We start from the raw sequence: 21,676 nt of genomic DNA on the forward strand, positions 1-21,676 counted from the left end.
TAAGTGGGTTTAGGCAAACATCTACATGTGCAGGTGCATTAACACTGTCTGTGGACTGCGATGGGACTGAAGTTAGTCCAAGTAAGTCGCGCCACACACCCAGTGTTAATGCGCTTTAACACGTCTACACATGCATTAGTGTGCTTTAAGTATTCGCGCCTAAAGTGGATCAGTTGTTGAGCATCATTATCCCAAAATCACCATTTTTAAAGCACGTTAAGGGCACACATATGTCAATGTGCGCCCTAAGGCACCTTAAGTTTAGGCTAATATGCCTTAAAGCATCTTGTGTAGACGCTCCCACGGATTTCTTATTTCATCATCTACTGATAAATGGATTTGGCCTTGAGAAGGGATTGGATAAAGGTAAAAATGGACCCAAAAGAAGCGGCTCACTGTGATCCAATCACAAGTGTGGATATGTGGAATCTGGTTAGGAGCCTTTGTCTGTTCGTGTTTCTGTGGTCATTTCTATTGTAGGAGAATGAAGAATCTGGAGGAATATAGAACCAAGTAAAAATGTCTAGGGGTTGGATTCAGCCCTTAGTTTATAAAATGATGTAATTCGTAAATTAAATGTAAAGTTTCGTTGTCTCTGTCTCTCTTTTAGAATGCTTGAAGATGATCTGAAACTCAGCAGTGACGAAGATGACAATGAACAGGTAAAATACCTGACGTGCATATGGCATACATTTTGGGAAATGCTTTTTCATCTATTGAATGTGAATGTATATTTCTTTATTATATGCCTATCAAATCAATTTCTGTGTGGGTTTCTACATCTGTTATCATAGGCTTTGTCTACCCATATAGCTATATATAGTTAGTCTCTTACAACTGTACTTTCTCACTCCACAGAGTTACGCCTTCTTCTGAACTCAGAGTGCCTTGTTCCAGTTTTGTTTAATCCACTGTAAAAGTGGATTAAGTGTTTTCCTTTAAATCCCCACCTTACTGTAATCCAAATTCACTTCAAAGTGTAAAAAAGCTCTTAGATTTAGGTTTATTTCACCAGTTAATGGTCCTGACCCCACTCCTTGCACTCAGCTTTCACATTATTTACTATTTCCTGGGACTATCTTCTACTTGCTTTGCACTGTCAATGCAAAGGGGTCAAGAAGGCTGAAAGTGGTGAGAAATCAGGTCCCTAACTTCCGTTCCAGCCAGTGTGCAATAGGCTTGGAATCTGTGTCACCAACCCAAACTGAAAAACTAGTGATATATACCCACTTGTGAGAGGTAAAGCTTCAGGACTTAGCTGTGAATCAATAGCAGACATCTCTGAGTCAATGTAGGACATTAATGAAAAATCGTTTGCAAAAAACTTGCTGATGCCATTGTCCTTCCTTCTGTTTTGCATTATAAATATTTACAGTCATTGCTGAGAAATCAAATAGCTAGAGTTCATTTGTTCTATATTTTCATTCATAAAGACTCAGGGCCTTTGTTGAAATTTTTCCCTGGTGTAACTTCATGGAAGACAGCAGAAAAATTTTCCTCCATATCTTTTAAAGCAAAACAGTTTAGCAATGCCAATACCATCCAGTTTTCATGTTTCTGTAATAGTCATTATGATGTGTAATGGGAAGCCTTGTGCACATTCTTATTTTCTTCCTCAAAAGGGCATTATTCCAATACTCAGATCATCACTAGGACTATGAAAAAAAGAACGATATTGATGTCCATAAGGATGTCTCCTTAGTTACAGCCTGACAAATGTTAGCTGGATGTTCTCATTTATTTGTCAAATCACCTGAATTCTCCCCTCTATCCTGCTTCTCCTTCTCTTTATGGATATGCCATGAAATATTTACATTCTAATATCAGTTGACTCCTGGATCATAAAAGTCATCATTGCTTAACGCAGTATCCAGGTGCCATGCACTCAGATCACAAGTCAAAAGATTGAACGCCTACATTTCTGCTCTGCAGAGTTCTATAACTTTGTGTAGCATGTCTGAATAACCAGTTTACTGTTTTATTGGAAATGTCAGTTGAGGAAAATTGGCCAAAGAATAACTTAAAATGTAACAGTGAGAATGAGAGGCCCAATATGCTCTCTCTGCGAATAACAATACCAGATCAAAAACACAGTATTGACCAGCAGCCTGGCATTTGGGGCCTGGTTCATTTCTCACACTCATTTTATCTGTGTTTTATTACATTCAGCAGAATTACCCCACACTTATGTCGGTATAAGTGAGTACACAGTCAGGCGCAGCAGGCACATCTACACCTACATTTACTCCAGCCTAGATTTACTGTGCAATAAAATACTCTGGAGTAAGGGTTTTTGGGTAGGTGTCTACACATCCAGAGATTAGGGAACAAATTTTCTCCCAGTTCTCTGCTGCCCTGCAATGGGCTCCTGAGGCCACTGGGGGAAGCTCCAGGCTCCCCATGGGTGCTAGTCCAGGGGCTGGCAGGGAGCATGGAGACAGGAGACAGCTGTCTTCTTGCCCCAGGGACTGCCTGCTGCTGGGGCAGGGAAAAGGTCCCCATGCCTCAGCAGTAGGAAGCTCCTGCCTTGGCTCCCCAATCAGGGGTATGGGGCTTAGAAAGAACTGCAGGGGAGGGGTAGGTCCTAGCCCCCTGCCCCAATCTGCCAGTTGGGCAGCTAGCAGCTAGCTCACTGCTTGCTTCCTCACAGACTGATTGGGGTGAGGGTCTGGATATACCCCACCCCTGCAGCTCTTTCCAAGCCTCATGCCTTGATCACCCGATTGTGACATGAGGCTGGTATCTGCTCCTGACTGGGACAGTTTGTAGCCAGCCCCAGGCTGCGCGGGGTAGTCTGTATGTGCTGCCTGGGGACTGCCCGAAACAGGACAATCCCCAGCCACCTCCAGGCTGCATGTGCTTCGCTGTGCAGCCTGGGTCTGGCTGGGAAATGTCTCGGTCAGGGGCAGGTCCTAGCCAGCTCCCAGGCTGGGTGGGGAACTGTCCCCATTCAGGAAGCAAGCTCCCAGCCCCCGCTTCACAACTGCAGAGCAGGGGCTGGAAGCTCCCTGCTGCCAGGGCAGGAGGACATTGTCCCCACTCCAGCATTCAGGGCAGGAGCTGGGGAGCTTCCCCCCTCTGGCTCCATAGGGCTGGGGGTAAAGGAAATAGGCTTCCCAGCCTGTTCCACCCCCAGCCCTGTGCTTGTGGAGCTGGGTGAGGACCAGGACCCTGGGTCCCCACCATCGGGGGGGTCCCAATGCTGGCTTCTCAGTCGCAGGGCCACTGCTGGGAGATGCTTATCTCCCAGCCTGGGCTCCACAGTCATGGGGCTTAGGCTGAGAGACCCTTATCTCCCAGATGGAGCCCCACAGTTGCAGGGCTCAGACTAAGAGAAGAGGGTTTTCCAGCCCAAACCCAACAACCACAGAGCTCAGGCTGGGAAATAAGCATTTCCCAGCAGTGGCCCCATGGCTGTGGAGCTGCTGCTGGGAGATAAGGGTCCCCCAGCCCCCCACTCCTCAATAGCGATTGTGGAGCAGGGACTGGGAAATCAGGATCTCCCAGCCCCCACTCCCCAATTGTGATCTTGGAACAGGAGGCTTGAAGCTCTCAGCTGCCAGGGCAGGGGGACATAGTCCCCTCCCAGGCTCCTGTGGCAGAGCCCATCCTGGCAGCAGGCAGCTCCCGGGAGCAGGAAGTGATCCCCTGGTGGATGGCTGACTGGGAGCAGGCTTTGCTCCTGGTCAGACGTATACATAAGTGCTCCAGCGCCTTTACTAACCCCAAGTCTATTTGCTACTTGCATTTGCGGGTTGCAGATGTACTTGGGATTAGGGAAGTTTACTGCAGAGTAATCATGTGCACATGTAGATGCACATGCTTACTTCGCAGCAAACTTCGCGAATGCAAAGTAAACATCTTGGGTAGATATGCCCAGTAATAAGTAGGAAAGGGCCAGATCTGAAGCCTACTGAAGTCAATGGAAATGGAAGTCCGTGTATTGATTTACCAGACGTAATTCCAGCCACAAAGATGTGGAGTCTGAAAGCTCCGACATTATATTAAGTCCAAGGATTACTTTCTAGCAACACAAATTTCAGAGGGAAAAAGGGAATTAGTTAAGGTAGGAAGGAGCATTCTTATGGTTTCCTAATTTTTTGCTGTAGGGATTTCCTTTTTAGTATTGTGATCTTTCTCCCACACCAAGCAATTAGAATCAGTTCAAACCTCCTGTACTCTCCCAAGCATCTTTTAAAAAAAACAAAACCAGCAGGTGTTTTGTCTGCACATTTAGGCACTCCAAACCTGAACACTTTCAATCAGGTATGAAACATAAATTATCACAATAGGAAGAACCTCTGAAATGCCCATGGTTTCAAGGGGTGGTACTCTTTTCCTAGATTCCCTGCCATTGCATGGTTGTGCCACTTCTATTTACAGCAAAAACAGAGAATCATGAAGTAGGGGGCATAGAAAGCATTACATTACTTTACATTTCAGAAAAGGAATCCTACCACATTTTGTTTCCTGCATTGATCACTTCTGTGTATCCCTCACTTTTTATTTTTGTCACATGATGCGTCCCATATTTGGGCATCTGCTAGTTGAGAAATATAGCTCCGATGCACCAGTCAGTCATTACACTGGCACATTTTTCATACCTCAGCAACTTCAACTCATGTCTCTTTAAAAAAAGAGAGACAGAAACAGAAAAAAAAGAGGCGAAAGAAGTAGATCAGGCATACAGGTCAGATGCATAAACATCAACAAAGCAATTACAATGGTTTTCAATACAAACCATTATTTCCTGAAACATATAAAATGCTCATTCATGAGAGCTGGAATGAGGCAATTATAATATACAAATTATAGGATACCAACTGTTCAGGTGTGGGGCCCAGAGTTACACAAATATATTTTTTAACATAAGATTTTACAGTCAAATGACTATCATAATTCAGAGATATATATGTGCATATTGCAACTGGAAGAGAAAAGATTAAAATCTCAGCTTGAAAACAGTTTAGCAATTTGTGCAAAATCTCTGAATTTTGTTTCTTCTCTCTTTTTTAACTTTCTGATTATGTACCCGGTCCCCCAAAATTACAATTATTGTACTTCATAAAGCTTCATGTGCATACCAAGCACAAGGTTAAGGGTGCAAACTCTTACCTTTGCTGATGCTTTTAATTGAAAGACAATAATTATGCAATATAGTCTTCCTTCTGTTTTAAGGAAATGTAGTCCTTGAGAAGGGGAGTGGATTAGCATCACTGGAGACTGTAATTATATTGTTGTCTATTGATAAATAGTCCTTGTGCACTCCCATTAAAATCCAGGATGATCTTATCTTTAGCAGCACTGCTCCACTCAAGTGCCTCTACTCTAACTTGTAGTGACCACCTGAGCCATGGGAAGGGCATTCAGGTTCTCAGCAATTAGTGCCACTTTGGGAATGGTGGTGGTTGATATCTGGGGACACAATATTGTGACTATTTAGTTCCCCCAGTCCCATGAACCAGCACATGTATTTTGAATCTATCATATAACTACGCAAGAGCCCCACACTTAAATCTAGACTTTCTTCCTGCGTTCTCCAGGTTTTAATCAAATTCTTGCCTTTACATTTTCTGGTAGGCACCAATTGAACACGGGCTCCCAGTTACAGCTAATAGGCTGGACCAATTCTTGGATGTATAAGCAGAGAAATACCAAGTAAGAGTCAGGAGGTGGGATTACCTCTAATCACAACATTATTGAGACCGTTATTGAATATCGTGTCCAGTCTAGCCTCCTTGCTTCAAAAAGGATGCTGAAGACGTGGAATGAGTTCAGAACACTTTCTTACACATGCATGCGCACACGCACACGTATACATATGCACGCACACATGCCATATACAGGGAAGGGACTCGCAGGGGCAGATCCAGAGGGATCCAGCATCATTGTCACATACCCCTTTGGCTGTGCATTGCAGGCGCAATGTGCTCTCATTGCTCACCAGCATGTCAATGGATCTCCGCCTGCGCTGGGAGCTCTCTGAGCTCATCACCTGGTTGGTGCGGGGTGTGCGCAGAGTCCCTGCTTTCAAGCAGCTCCATGCCAAACAGCCAGTGTGTTCGTAGAGGTCACAGCACAGGAGCTGTGCTGACATCCTGCCGAGCTCTGAGACCTCACTGGCATCCAAGAGCACCTCCCATCGCCTTCGTCCGTGTGGCATGCACACAGAGAGTTTTCTCCTCTGCTCACCCACCAAAGGGAGCTGTGGCTGCACCCCCACCACCGCGGTCCTGGATCTGCCCATGGAGACCTACGTGATCCTAGATTCTACTCCTTAGTTTAGCAAAAGGAATAGGGTGTAATAAGATCCAGTGGAGACAAATTCATACCAGAATTAAGGTGCACATTTTTATTAGCCTTAGAAAATTGTGAGGCTCCAGAGCAAATGCAAAGCCCAGGACCTCTTTAATGCCAAATGGATGGTAGCCTGGCAGCCAGATTTACCGTGACAAAAAATATCACAAAACAACAATGTATTTTTTAACCACAGAAATGTTCAAACATATTTTAAACTAAGCGTGCCAACTGTTCAAATGCGGTTCTGTCTCCGAGTTTGAAAAACAAATTCTCATGTCTGGTTGCCATGTGAGGCCCCACAAAGATGACTGCCTTCCTTGTCCCACCCTTGCCCCAGCCGTGCTACAGACAGGGTGGTTTCTCTATCCCTCCTGATCTTGAAGAGGGATCTCAAAGATGTGCTGTTGTAGTTGTGGTCTCGACACAGGAATTACGGAGTGAGGCTCTTTGGCTTGTTTTACCCAGGAGGTTATACGAGGTGATCATAATAGGCTTTTCATAATGGGCATCCAGATCTATGCATCTGTGGGCTAAATTGACTGCTGCGACACAGCATGAAGCAAGAACAAGTTGCTTCCAGCCAGGTGCGGGATCTGTCACGTTGCTCTGCTAGCGAAGGTTTGAGAGACCTTAGTTGCCTCCTAAATCTCCTGCTAACACTTCATGGGATGCAGCAGCCTCAGTGCAGACACCTTCGAAATGGGCATGTGACACATGCAGTGCGCCCTGTATACATAAATGCTGATTCTTCTGCTTTTCATTGCGGGTGATTTGGGATTAAAGGAACACAGAAAATGAGGGGTTAGATCTGGAATCAATTTTCATTTACAGCTGAGAAGCAGTTATTGATGCTGCACTCACAGTTCAATAAAAGATCTAAAGATATAGACCTTGTGTTTCTCTTTCAATATAAGCAGCATAATCAGTCTCAAATGTTTTTACAAAGAAAATTGTATTGACAGTTTTATTAAAATTGCTGTCTTTAAAGTTTTAAGTTCTCCACAATTTGACCTAGTTCGATGTTTTTAATATGCACGCTGGCCAACCCAATAGATCTTTATGGCACATATTCATAACATCAGGTAAACATCTGGTTAACGTATTGTTTGAGTTGCAGCATTGTATTTCGCATAAGCAGCGGGTGGATTTTAAACTTTTCCACTGCTGTCACTAAAGAGACTTTGGGTGCAGGCATTATTACACGTACAGAGCTCCTAACACCCAATAGTTTTAGATTTGGCTGAAAGATGTAACTATAAGGATGACAGACATGTTTATTAGTAAACCCTGGCTCGAGGAGGCATTTCAGGGCCGCTAATGTTAACATTTTAGAAGGGAGAATGGAGCCTCCAGATGACTTTATTATTATGAATTGGGAAGAATCGTGGAGATTTTTAATTAGTAACTAGACTCAGCTAGAAGAGCTTAGATAAAACACAGGTTAGTATTTTTGTTCTTTAAAGCATCTCTGTATAATTCAAATTAGCTTTGAGCTCAAAGGCATCCAAATGAGTGGTGCCTGGATACAGTATTTTAAGTAGCTGTAGTATGCCCAATTTTCTTTAACCAGCTCTTCTTTGTTCTTCTGCCTAAGGAATAGTCCTCTTAACCTCTGAAACGTGCACTTAATTTAAAGCACATTGCTGGAGACCTGTGTATTTTTGAAGCAAAGAAACTTTGATACCAGTTACAGACCTGCTCCATTATTTTGAGTATTTTATGTGTATAGGATTTTTGGCAGAACAAATCCACAAAACGTTTTCATCTTTTCTATTTGTTTTTTTTCTCCTACCCTTAATGATTACCTTTTGAGAGCGCCTATCTCTGGTAACCGTACATACACAAGATATCCCCTATTTAAGCCATGTTTCTGATCTAGGTTTTATATTTTATCCCAACCCTCTGTCTCTGCTAGGTTAGTATTAGGTAATTGCATGCAAAATGAATTACTTTCTAGCGGAGAGTCTCAAAATGCTGTCAACTGTAGGCTGAGCTTCTGATTCGTGTAATGTACACTGAACTTTTAGGGCATTTATTCACGATAAATTCAAAGAGACTTTTTTTTTCCCATAAAGATTTTATTTTTTAATGTAAATGATAAAATACGTTTTAATCATGTAAGCACCACTGGTTTCAAGTGATACCGTGACCATGCTTGGTGCAACAATAGATACCCTTTCCTGTTGTAATTTATCCTGGGGGTTTTTTTTAGCTAGATCCTGAGCAAGTTGTTTACCTCCCCAAGGTTTCTCTACATTTCCATTTACTTTGTTATCAGCAGAAAGGCTGAGGAACAGCTCTTCAGTAATGACATCAATACTGCACACACATCAAGAGAGGTCATCTTGTCAAAGCTATAGAAAAATCAGATGGATTAGGATGAAACTAGGTGCAAAATAACTTTGATAGAGTCTTTTAATGTAAACAGTTTATCTGTCATTGGGTTTCATTGAAATCCCAGGCAGCGCGCTGCAACATGGGTTGTTGCCACAGCAGAGCGTGTTGTGATGAAGAGCGCGTGTTGCCGTGTTTAGGATCGACGGTCACATTTGAGAATGTTTTCATTCCGCTTTTAATGGAAACGGGAGTTATTAGGACATTGCAGGCATTCCCCCACCTTTTCATCGTAGGGCTGAAAAAAATCCTCTCGCAGAAACGTCTCCTATTGATACCCCAGGCTATTTCCACGCGGTACTCAAAATATTTGATTCCATACAAGACTCGTAAAACAGCCGTGTATCGTACATAGAGCGTACAATGAAATGCTTCAGCTTAATTAAACTAATTTTTGGTTAGAAGAGATTCTGCGTCAGACATTGAGAAGATAATGCAGACAGTAAGACGTGGATTCGTAGCCTAGTATTTCTGTTTATTTTGTTATCCGCTGGAGCTCTCAGTAACGCCTGTGGAGGTTTTTGCATTAAGTATGTCATGATTATGTGCATACGCAATGTCACATCACTGGGCTACATGGATTCCAGCACTTTTAACTCTTTCAGATCCACAGGATTTCATTTAATCTCTTCAGTACACATCATTGGAAAGCAAGACAAGGGTTTTATACAGTCCTCGGGGCATTGGGGTCATACTGTACAGGGCTGCGTTGAGAATTGACAGAACATAATTTGCCCTTGACGGTGCCAGTTGTGGCCCTCAAACAGGGTTTCCGGACACACGCTACACAGAGCAGCACGGCAGCTGAAAGAGAGAGCCATTTCAATCAGAGGACGCTGCTCTGCCTTTCCCACATCCAGTTGGGCGGGTGTCTGACAGCAGATCAGTGTCTGAAACGATCCTCAGCTTCACCAAACACAGGAAAAAAAATAGGGAAAGCAAAGCAAAAATGCTTGGCAGCAAGACTGTCCTAGCAAAGACTGATAAATGCAGTTCTGCAGAGGCTTTCTCCCCAGCTTACCCACAAACACGATGCACTTAATATGATCCTTGGGGCACTCTTAACCAGGGGCCTCCCATTTGTTCTTCTTTCATGCTACTAGTCTGAAGGGGCTAGGTACTGTCAGTCACACGAGAGACATCACACGGGCAGAGAGGCAGAAAATACAGCCCTGCCAACTCCTCCATTAATTCAAAGCCATAATTGCTAATGGGGCAAGATAGGGCCAGCCTGTTTCTCAGCTCAGGTACAAGGGCCAGGCTTTGGGGCTTTGCTAGAATTCATGGGTATGTCTACACATGCATTTTAATGTGCATTAGCCTACTTAAATGCGCATTAAATTATCGCTTTTGTGAATGCACCTTAAAATAAGCTAACACACATTTCTCTAGCACCTCACCCTAGAGGTACTAAATTTAATGTGAACTACCAAAAGCACATTGATGACGTGTAGACGTGCCCCATGAGTAGACAGTCTAGCTCTCAGTTTCAAGACTAGTTTTGTAAGATGCGTCTGTCTGTCTGCATTCTTACAACAACTTGCCTCTTGTAAACATTGGTAAAAACGTATTGCTTCATTGCATCTCACCATGTCATGTCAGATATATAGAAGGCCTATATTTTCATGCGGGAAGTGAGCAATACCTGACCCTCCTGTCTTGTAAAATAAACCTATAGTCTGCAGTATCTCTGGGCCATCTCAGTATTCACCTTGCTAATCTGACCACACAGGAAACATTTATCTCCTTTTTCCCTCAGAAGGAGAGCGTGATTTTTATCGTGCAGGCTTTGTGAGGCACTTTGGTAGAGAAATTGTCCTGCTTTCTTAAACCTGCCATCCCTGCAGGGCAAATCGTTCATAAGAGTCCAAAGAGTCATCTGTGAACTTCAAAGCTTCGATTCACTGTAGTGCTTTTGCAAAAGTGGAAGACAGTGCACATGCTAGTTCAGAAACACGGGGAGTTGCATAGGCTTGAGGTGGATGGGCCCACAAGTGGTCCGCACAGTCCTAGGTTTGGCTAATGGTAGCTGGAAGAAAGGGTAGAAGGTGTTAACATGGTACATACAGTCAAATGAAAATCGGTCATCTGTGTAGCCTGACCTTAACATACTCTCTGACATGTACATTGTATAGACTGTCATTTACATGCTATAGTAAGAATTCTGGTTCACCAGAAAATCCAAGAAATCAGGCAAAACTACTATGCATAATTTTTACAGCTCCATCGTTTAGTAACTAGCCAAATAAACCAGTGATCTGAGCTGCCAAGGGCAGCAGAGAAGTTTCTGATGTGTGTTTGCTTCCATCTTCCTAGTACGTGTTTGTAGTGGATTACCTAGTCAATATATATTAAAATCCCTAAACCCCTACATCCCATGTAGGAAAAAAATGAGCAAAGTGAACAATAGCAATATCATCTCACATCTTCCCCAGCACTGCCAGTGCTGTTACTCTTTGACTCTGCCCTTTTGCTTCTCTAGTCTGGGGAACTATTCATTGATTTAGAGGAGGAAAGAGATGAGGGACAGGTTGGAGTCCCTGAGGAATGAGATAAAGGCCTTTGCCACAAAGGGGAATCTAAGTGCATAAATTGCAAGTGAACAGGGGTAAGAGAGGCTGCTTCTGATATGTCTGTCTATACCTCTTCCTTTCACTGCGACAGAGGAAATTTTAACCCATGTGAGATTTGTCGAAGTCCTAGCGGTAATTAGTACAACTTTGCACTTTCAGAGCACTTGTCATCTGAGGATCTCAAAGCACTTTAAAAATCCTAGTTGACAAAACCTCACTACACCCTTTGTCATATAGATGTAAGGGCCTTGTTACACCATAAACGGTGAGCAGCACAAATGTTGATGGGTGTCGGTGCCAGCTTGGGTTTGGAGCAGTCACACTTCAGGCCAGCAGGAGCCTGGGTGAAAGGTAAGAATCACCCCCACTCCATTCCAGGCTTCCCCCATGCCATGGGGCTCTTCCCCCATCTCCCCTCCCCACCCCATTTACTAGTGGGTGCCTGCCCTGTCTGTCCTGAGAAGCAGGCAGGGAAGGGTTAATCTGCCTGCCTAGGCCTCAGTGCTGCAGCCTGGGCAGCCACAAGTAAATCTGGGGGCGAGGGAGACAGGGGTGCAATCAGCAAGTGATCTGGAGTGCTGGGAGGGGGCAATAGATCTGATCCGGGCTAGTAGGGAAAGGGGAGGCTGGTGGCGGGTTTACACCAAGGTGCAGCCTGTACAGGCATATGAAACAGGCCATACTCAATTTGGATTTGGATTCAGTCCAAATCAGGGGCAGCGATTCAATTAGTTGATTTGGATCACTGTCTCTGATTCAATTTGGCCTAAGCTGAATCTGAGGATTTGATGCTGATTTGGAGAATCAGTGATTTGGCCATAGACACAGCTTTAAATGTTTTTTCTACATACCTCGAGGTACCAGGCATAGCTCATGAACACTGCAGTGCTGGGGCAGATGGAGTGTCCCACAGGAGTGCAGGGGGACCCCCTGCGTGCTTGGTGGAGAACTCAGAAGTGGACTGGAAGTACTTCCAGACCATTTCCGGGTCCGCCGCTGAGTGTGCAGGGCGTGCCCCTGGCTCAGGGATCAGCCATGGGGGAACCGCAGGTGCCCCTCAGACCCAGGAGGCACCAGTCACTGAGCCAGGGCGGGGGGGCAGGCCTGCGCTTCCCGGAAGACCCAGAAGTGGACCGGAAGTGCTTCTGGTCCACTTCCAGGTCTGCTGCCGAGCACGTTGTGAAGCCCCCTGTGCTCCTGTGGGACACTCCATGCACCCCAGCATCTCAGCATTGATGAGCCGCCTGGTACCTTGAGGTATGTAGAAAAAACATTTAAAGCTGTGTCTATGTCCAAATCTCTGAATCTTTCCAAATCTCTCTGAATCAACTGGGAGGATTCCAATTTGGTTCGGAGAGATGAAAGGGTCTCCTGATTCAATTTGGATTCAGAGATTTGGCCATCAAATCAGGCCAGATCTCCACTGAATCGAATCAGGGACTGAACCTAGCTGGTAATATCCCTCTGTTGTTTTCTTAATGGGGTGATGAACACTGAATTAGGGGTGATAAACACTGTTATCAATTCCCTGCTGAGCTGGTTGAGGTGCAGGGGGGAACCCCTCCTTACTCAAAACATCCTGCCAGGGCCTGGCCACATAGTCCTCAGCTCAGTACTGTGCAAGGGAAGGAAGGGCTGCTCTAGCAGCCCCTGGCTTCAGGCCTGAACCACTAGAGGCATGTGCCTGCATTTCTGGGATGTCTGTACAGTTATGAAGTGATTTAGCCTAGCCAGGTTAGACTAACCTGCAAAGATTGAATCAATTCAGACTCAGGCTTTTTGAATATCAGTCCCTAGCCAAGGGGATCAGTGTCACTACTGGAAATGCAGTTGTTACACAAAAGAAGGGACTGGGAAATGGCCACCACTTTCTTCCACTTTGTGCCATGAATTCCCTCCCAGGATTGTCTTATGGGCAGAAAGAATCCTTCCCTGGCGTGATGTAACTTTGAGCCGCCTAGTGAGTGGTTAAAACTAGTTGCAGGTGTTAATGGGCAGATAATCTAAGTGTTAAGGTCTTCAGGAGCCAATCAAAATCACTGTGTAACAAAACTCTAAGACAGATACAAATATTGTTCTCTATGTATTAGAGCAGAAAAACTGAGGTATATACACATTCTGTGAGTTGTCTTATTTCCATACAATGCAACAGTGGCAAAAACTCAGCGTTTATCCTTTCCTTCTTGGGGAAGCTCTTAGAGATATTTTTGTTTCATCCTTTCTAATTATTCCTTGCCTTTCTGTCTGTGTGTTTCCTTTGCCATGTCATTATTTTTTCCTTGTCTGGTTTTGTGGTTAACACAGGGAGCTAGAAGTCAGGACGACTGCAGAAAAAGGTGTGTGCATGATGGGCAATTTTGAAAGTTAAAAAAAATCTCTCAGGGTCATATGGAAAAGGAAGAGTTTGAAAATATTTAGCAAATCCAAAAGCTGACAGACATTTTGTTTTGCATCAAACTTTTCTTTTGATTTCAACTGTTTTAAAACATGCACATGTTCATTAATGCAGTTAGAGGAAATTTGAAACAAAGTTATTTCAAATATAATAACTAAAAATATGTTTTGAATCTGTCAAAAAATGCAGTCCTTCCAGGATTGATGGATTGATGGATGGATGGATTGACTTTTTTCTTCTTTCCAATATCAACTATATGGTGAAACCAAAACAGCTGCACAGTGATACTTTTTGCTGAGAAAAGTCTCCCTGTAAAAAAAACCTTTTGCCTGGAGTTTTATTTTTAGTTCTGCAAAAGAATTCCTGAGTAACCTCAGAAATCTTTAACCATCTATGCCTCATCTGCACAATGGGCATAAACACTGTCTACAGAAATATTTTTAGAATCAATGAATATTTCTAAGGAACCTTGAGAACCTCTCAAAAGAAGGTGCTGGAAAAGAACTAATTATTATTATCTCCATTTCTTCTGTCACACTGCACCATCTCTGTAGTTAGGAGCCAGATTTCTCACTATAACAAGCTTTCCGCAGCAAATGACGTTCCATACAGCTTTGAAAAACACCATCATAGGCTGCAGAAGACAGTACCCCTGGGCTGCTTGGTTTTACCATGTGTTGAACAATCCTGATGGGACATAGATAAGTACTTGGCATGCTACTGTAGTTACACTGCTGTTAGTCCCTAAGCTAGCTTGGATATATCTACATAAGCAGCAGTCAAACCTTTGAGTTACAGCGTAGACGTGGCCTCAAGTCTATTCTTTTTATTTGGGGCCTGTGATGAAGAATGAGACCGAGCTATGTTTTGCATTGTGCCTTTCCACCATTCTCCTAAGGAAATGTAGGAGTTTGTGGGGAAGTGCTGACCCTTGCCAACAGGGCCCAAATTCATTTTTGATATAACTCGGTTAAGACAGTGGAGTCCATAAAGGATGGAAGTGGCCCACCGTCTGTAGATATATGGGCTCTTTTCACGTGTCAAGAAGCTGCAAATTTTACCTGACACCTGCTAAAACAGGAGTTTCCAACTTCATGGATTTCCACCATACTCTCAAACCGCCCCTTGTTAAACTAGAAAAGTTACTGTAGTGCTCAAAGCTGTGATGGTACACATTACCCATGGTTCATCTAGGGTAGAGTGCTATGGAAAGTCTGCGTACTATTCTGATTTTCATATACCACACATGTGATGACTTGATCCTCTACAAAACTGATCTCAGCCAGTCCATTCTCCTAAGGGTTGTTGGAAAGAAAATGTAGACTACTTATGAAAATATTCTGGGATTAAGGAATATGTCTTCTGGCTCCCTTTTTTTTATTTGGTCATAGACTCAATGACACTGGGCCTTTCATCCTCAGGGTGAGGCTGACCTAGAACACCGCACACAGAATCTCAAATACAAGGTTGCCAACTTGATGTCAGAGACAATTAGGAGGAAAGAAACAGAATCTCCTCTATTGACATTAGGGGACAGGTAGAGGAGACTGTAACCAAAGCATTAAAAAAATCAACAGAGATCCATCAGCCCTCAAGGCTTGGTGCTGCGATTCCCAATACAATTGTCCTGAGTCCTCTTTTGCTTCCTTCATGAGCATTATATTCTTTCCAACTCTATGCCAACTGGATAACCACAGGACCAGACCAGGGTATGGTGCCATCTTTTACCATCTTATATATAAATCAGGGAGTTAGACTAACATCCAGGAGGCATATTAATTTACAGAGACACTGACTGAGTCTTCATTAAAGAAGAGAGGGACATAGTTAGCTGTGTTAATCTGAACTCAAGTAGAAATCAAGGTAGACATGCACCTTATAGATTAACCAAAGCCTATATCTATATCTGTTTATATACACACACATAGTCGCACCCTTTGTTTTGTCTATAAGGTGCACATCTACCCTGTCTTCTACTTAACCTTCTTTAAAGTCAATTAAAAGATTTATATTATCATGTAAATATGATCACAAATGATACTTGGCAGGACAAGAGGAGAGTATGGTTACAGACTTGCATGAGATAGGTTAGGTGCTCACTCTTTAAAGCAGAACTTTTAAAGGTTGGAGGATTTCTGCGTTTAAACACCTTGTCTGTCCATCAGAAGGATAGGCTTTGCAGTTGGGAGAGATGCTAGACAAGCTTTCAAACACAAAATGCCCTTCTTCATGTCATCAGAAGATGAGCCTGGAAACAAAAGTTTACAACTTTAATGGACACCAGAAATAACAGACTATTTGTCTCAAAACATTTCCCACTGTAACATTGATCAAATAAAATATAATACCTAAAACATCTTGCATATATTCTCTAGACCATCATGGCTGTGACAACACTGCAACACAACAGAAAGACAAGTCTATTGACTGATGTACATAAGCAGAGAGAGGTAGTAAGCTGTATTAGTCTGAAGGCAGCCAGAAGCCAGATATAAAGGTGCATTATTTACTCTGCCATCTGACTAATATCCATAAAGAAGCACAGTTTTGCCCATAAAACACTCCAGGGAGGGAATTCATGGCACAAAGTTGAACAGACTGCTGGCTATTTCCCAGTCCCTTCTTTTGTATAACAATTACATTTCCAGTAGTGACACTGATCCCCTTGGCTAGGGACAGACATTCAAAAAGCCTGAGCCTGAATTGATTCAATCTTTACAGGTTAGTCTAACCTGGCTAGGCAGAATCACTTCATAACTGTACAGACATCCCAAAAATGTGGGCCTATGCCTGCAGTGGTTCAGGCTAGAAACCAGGGCTGCTAGCGCAGCCTTCCCTTCCCTGCTACAGTGCTGAGCTGAGGGGTGTATGGCCAGGCCCTGGCAGGATGTTTTGATTAAGGAGGGGTTCCTCCCTCTCCCTCCCCCACTCCCCGAGTACCTCAGCAGTGAATTGATAACAGTGTTTATCACCCCATTAAGAAAACAACAGAGGGACATTACCAGCTACCTGTTGATTCTTCCTTTGTCCCGCCTGCCACAGCATAGACCAGAGCCAGCTTGTAGTCTGCTGGCTAATGCTGAGAGGTGTCTGCAAGGCAGAGGAGATGGGCAGAAGTGGGAGCAGGGATGCTTGCAGTCTGTGCTGAGCTCCAGCCAGGGAGCAAAGAGGAGGAGCCAACCCTGGGGTGGAGCAGAGAGCCCCACCCAGCCCAGAGAGCATGCTGGGATGCTGGGGGTGTCTGATTAAACTTTAACCAGGTAGGATGCTGTGTGTGAACTCTTTATTACCATTCTATGATACTCTGATCTGGAGGTTAGGTAACTAGGTTTAGCTGCCCTAAATGCTGTGGAAAACCCTCTCCCCTCTCCTCTCAAAAGAATTTCCAGTGATGAAGGTGCTGCCAGCTGCTATTGCCCTTCATCAGCTCTTCCAGTTCATTTTCTCTTTTCTTCTCATCGACCTTTCGGAGCAGCTGTGAAGAGGGAATTTTTGAGAGATGGTATATATCTAGGACTATAATCATAAAAAATTAAAAGCAAATTGCAAATTAAGGGGCATAACTCTCTAGTTCAGTCCAGTCTCCATTTTCTAATTATCTTAAATTATTTTAATGTACATTTTCAAACTCAAAATTAGCAGCAATCCCATGATGTAATTCTCATAATGCCTATTGAATTACATTACACTGGTTCATTTTCATTCCAGTCTTTTGCAGTTTGATCTTCCACTCAGAACCCATGTATCATGATTTGGGAACCTCCTACCCTTTCTATTTATAGTTATTTTAATACATAGGATTCAGGAATCATTATGGCTTTCAAAACCTGTTTCTTCTATGTAAAGGCGCAGAAATAGAAGTTCACAAAATAACTCTTAAAAAAAAAAAACCTGTTTGCCTTTGAAACCTTTTAAATTAATAATCAAAAGCTCACATCACCTCTAAAACAAATCAAACTTAGTCATGAAGATGTGAAACAGAAATTATTAACTCTGTAGCAAAGCTGATGGAGGCTCAATGAGATCATTTTGTTCAAAGATTAAAGGTGATGAGCACTGAAGTAATTGAGGAGGATGACTATGAACACATCTGACTAGAGCTGTTAAATTCAGTAATGATCAAAAGTTAATTATCAAAGCAGAGAGAACTACTCAACATAGACAATTTGAGTCAATAGCTAAGCAACCCAGAGAAAAGTAATCTGAAGGAAGTATTTCCCCATAATGAAGTTATATAAAAGACGTACATTTCAAAGAAACCTGCCTAAAACAAGATTGCATTCTTCCTGATCAGAGAAAAATAATTAGCTCTAATTGACAGACCTGCTGCACACACAATATTTTCAAACAATATGTTTCTGCATCAAAGCTTAATACGTATAGTTACTCAGTGTCACTTTGATTTCTCTCTTCCTTATCTTCTGCTATGGAGCCAGACGCATGATATTGCAACACACGTGCTTTAGAAATGACAACATGTACAAGGGAGAACAGAGGCACTGGGCTAGATCCTGTAGTGCCTACTCAGAAGTCCTGATGTCTAAGTGTCCTCTCCACTCCCGGGAGGTGGCAGAATAAATTAAGTTAACGTAAGATGAGCCCAGCTGCTCCTGGATCCAGACCCAGGCTACGCTTTCCAAGAAGTGTGAGAGATACTGCACACACGTGCATGACTATGTACATGTACTCCCCCCACACACCCCATTCATGCTTTGCTTTTTAACGTTTATAGTTAGTAATGTGCCTTAAGAAAACAGTAGCATTAGACAGCTTCACAGTCGAACAGAACAAATGTAGCCCTCTCCCCTTTGCCAAGTATCCATACAAGGAAAGGCCACCCCTGGTTAATCCAGTGCACAACTTTGACTCTGCTCTTTAATATTCTTTGCTTCTACTATTACCAGCAAAATCATCTATTATTTTATTTTATTATACTTTTGATGTTTCTCTCCTCTTTGTGAAATATCTTCAGCTTCTCTAATCTTCCTTATAATCAACTGAGTTTAGTTTCCCATTTTGCACTTTCTCTATAGATAATTTTCTGCTTTAATTTTTTTGCATTAAAAGAGATCTCATTATTATTTACTTCTGACTCAAACATGTTCCACTAATTCGCTCTCTCTTATCTCATACCTGTCTTCTAAATTACATACTTGGAATCAATTGTGTGTGTGTAATGGTTTTAAATAATTTGATGAGTAGCCTGCGTGTGAGAGTTGGGTTAGAGTTATACACAGCTGAACGCAGAAGCATTAGACAAGCTCTGTGTTACCTGGAGCAGTCATGAGATGTGTTATGCTGCAGGCAGAAAAAAGTATTGTTTTGCCAGGATAAAGGATGCTTACAGACCTTTCGTAAATAGTTCTAGTTCCTCAGGAGGAGAGGATAGAAACTTATCGTTAATTCGGGATGCCGTACCGAGGTCAGTGTTGCACTGACGACCCCCTCGGGAATAAGGCTCAGTTTTAAGCTTTTAAATATTAAACTGCTCACATGCCCTCCCCCCTTTAATGATTATTGTTAATAAGCTTATGCTGTTGCTTTTATTGATTTATTTCATTATTAAAAACAAGCAACACCAGTTATTTCGCAGTGTGCTTTTTGCCTCTGAACCTGTGCACATCAAATCAGTAGAGTGCGAATATGGATGTTGGAAGGTGTCTCAGGAATATAGAAAGGCTTACACCATCTAAGTGATGAGGCAAGGGAGATGCACAGAGATTTCTTAAGAAGACAGAGTTTGATTGAGTATGCAACCAGAAATGTGCAAATCCTGAATTTTGAGTCCTTCAGTTAGTGATCCAGCCATCATTTCACCCTTGTTCTCTGGTATTTCGGTTACCTGTGCCTCCATCATTTTCATTTCAGTATATAAACAGAAAAGTAATACTTGCATGCCCTCAACCAATCACATCAAATGTAATTGGGCTGTAAAAGAAGCAGCATCAGTATCCCTCTTCACAAAGCTATGGCAGAACTACTGCAGCTCCTGTGTCACCAACCTTAATTCCATCTTTCAAACAAAAATCCATTGGTTTTCATGTCGTGGGATTAAACCCACAGTTTCCAACTGATATGAATGAAAGTGCACGTGCCAAAATCCTGGGAAGAAAGTATGCAACATTTCTGGCCCTAAAGAAACATCTCGTAAGGAAGACAGTGCTCACAAGCTTTTTAGCCCATTTTTGTAGGGTCCGTAAGTTCATTTCAGAGGTTAGGCAGTTTAGTTAAAGGATCTAATCCTTTGAGGGCTTAAATAACATTTGGCACGCCACCAGCATTGGTAGTTTTTACTCAAAAATCCATTTGTTTTCTGTTCCTTAATGAACCGAAGGTTACCTTTTCTCACCGAACCCGCTAACCCCTGTGCACAGTCGCCAGCTCTTCTCATTTTATCTGGTTTCCTGGAATACATTAATATGCAATTAAGCACCGGTGCTTTATTTGGTGGAATGGGCTTATGGTTGTGTCACCTTGAATCTGCCTCTCTGTACTCCAGAAAATGTAATCTCCCTAGTCATTTGAATAGGTTCCCACATTTAAATCTGTAATGGCCTAGTTTTGCACACACTAAGAAATGATCTGACAACGCCAGCTTGGTCTTAGAGTCGCATTTCAAGCCCCTTTGTATTAAAATATTATGTACATAGTCTGTGAAAGTCGGAGGGAATGCAGGCTTGGTTCAGATTACATAATTACGCCAGAGAAGTATATATATATATATATAAAAAAAAAAAAATCACCATTAAAATCTCAAACAGCTTAAACAGTTTGATAGACTGTAGCCATTCTGCCATCAGTGCCCCCAGCTGTGTTGCTTAGCAACATTTTAATTCAAGAAGAATCGAAGGAGATGAAATCCCCGTGGAGAGGGAAACAGAAATAAGAGGGCCGTTGACAGATGATCTGAGTTGTTTCTTCTAATATACTGTGAAGATCACTGGCTCTTTTCATGAATGATAAATGGACTGTACACAGATCAATGGGTTCAGCAATAAACTGGAACCAGGCTCCATGTCTGAGGCGGTACAGGCCGAGAGGCCCCGAGATTTACTCATTTAGATGATTTGGAGTGTGTTTTCTCAAAGGTTTCACAACAGGAAATTGATCTGAACATTTGGTCATCCCTTGCCCTTTTCTGTTGTTGGCTAATAAAAATTGTTTTGGAAATAGAATCCGTTCGTGCCTTTATTTGTTTCCTGTTGTTCTTGTTCGAGGTGTAGGCAGGAAGGTTATGACAACATGACCGGACCTCAAGATGGAAAATACAGAGCTCGTTCTGAATGAACATCTAAACACTTGCGGCCATTAAAAGTAAAGCCCGTAGAGATCTCAGTGATGGAGTATTTTGAGACATAACATTCATGCCGTGAAAGAGTTTAGCAATTGCCATATTTACTCTGGTGCCTATTTAACTATGACCGCCTGCTTTGGTTTGCTCATTCCCTTACTGTAGTTTGTTGGGTTTTTTTACTTTGGCTCCATGAAAAATTGTGCTTAGTAATGTTGCTTAATTTTTTTTTCCTCTTCTATTTATAGGCTGCCGAAAAGACAAAACCAAGGAACATTCCTGTAAAGTAAGTTACTTTTATATCCATTAGAAATTCAGCTTTAATGAACTTCATGCAAAGAACCACAAAAAAGGCCTGCTGTCGGCAATAAAATAAACACGGCATCTCCAGTCCCTCCATAATCATAGCCATGAAAACGTCCCCTGTTCAGCAAGGACAGGTTTTCATTTGTCATGTGTTCCTAATGATTGTATGCCCCGAGTTTCATCCCGTTTACATAAATTAATATGTGCCCTCTATGAATAGCTGCCAAATAATATCATAATCATATTCAATATGTAGTCCTCCTAGCCTTGGGGGGATTGCACATGTTAAAAAGATTACATTTCTTAATTGCAATCCTTGGGAAGGTCTGACAGAGGGGGAAATAACTGAGAGTGTGCCAAATCATTTCTAGACACATGGGAATATTTTGCACCTATGTATCAGGGCTTCGCCATCCT

General features: G+C 42.7%; 1 protein-coding gene across 5 annotated transcripts in view; it reads left to right on the forward strand.

The window, feature by feature from the left end:
* The window catches only part of AFF2 (ALF transcription elongation factor 2), a 400,790-nt gene that overhangs the window by 294,023 nt on the left and 85,091 nt on the right, over positions 1 to 21,676 (forward strand). For all 5 annotated transcript variants that reach the window (XM_090061622.1, XM_090061620.1, XM_090061623.1 and 2 more), the window contains 2 exons: positions 611 to 662; positions 21,202 to 21,239. In XM_090061622.1, the coding sequence (XP_089917748.1) occupies positions 611 to 662; positions 21,202 to 21,239 (90 nt within the window). The remainder of the gene's footprint in view (positions 1 to 610; positions 663 to 21,201; positions 21,240 to 21,676) is intronic.

This window comes from Crocodylus siamensis, chromosome 8 (genome assembly GCF_052110815.1).
Source record: "Crocodylus siamensis isolate JL-2025a chromosome 8, ASM5211081v1, whole genome shotgun sequence".
Lineage (NCBI taxonomy): Eukaryota > Metazoa > Chordata > Crocodylia > Crocodylidae > Crocodylus > Crocodylus siamensis.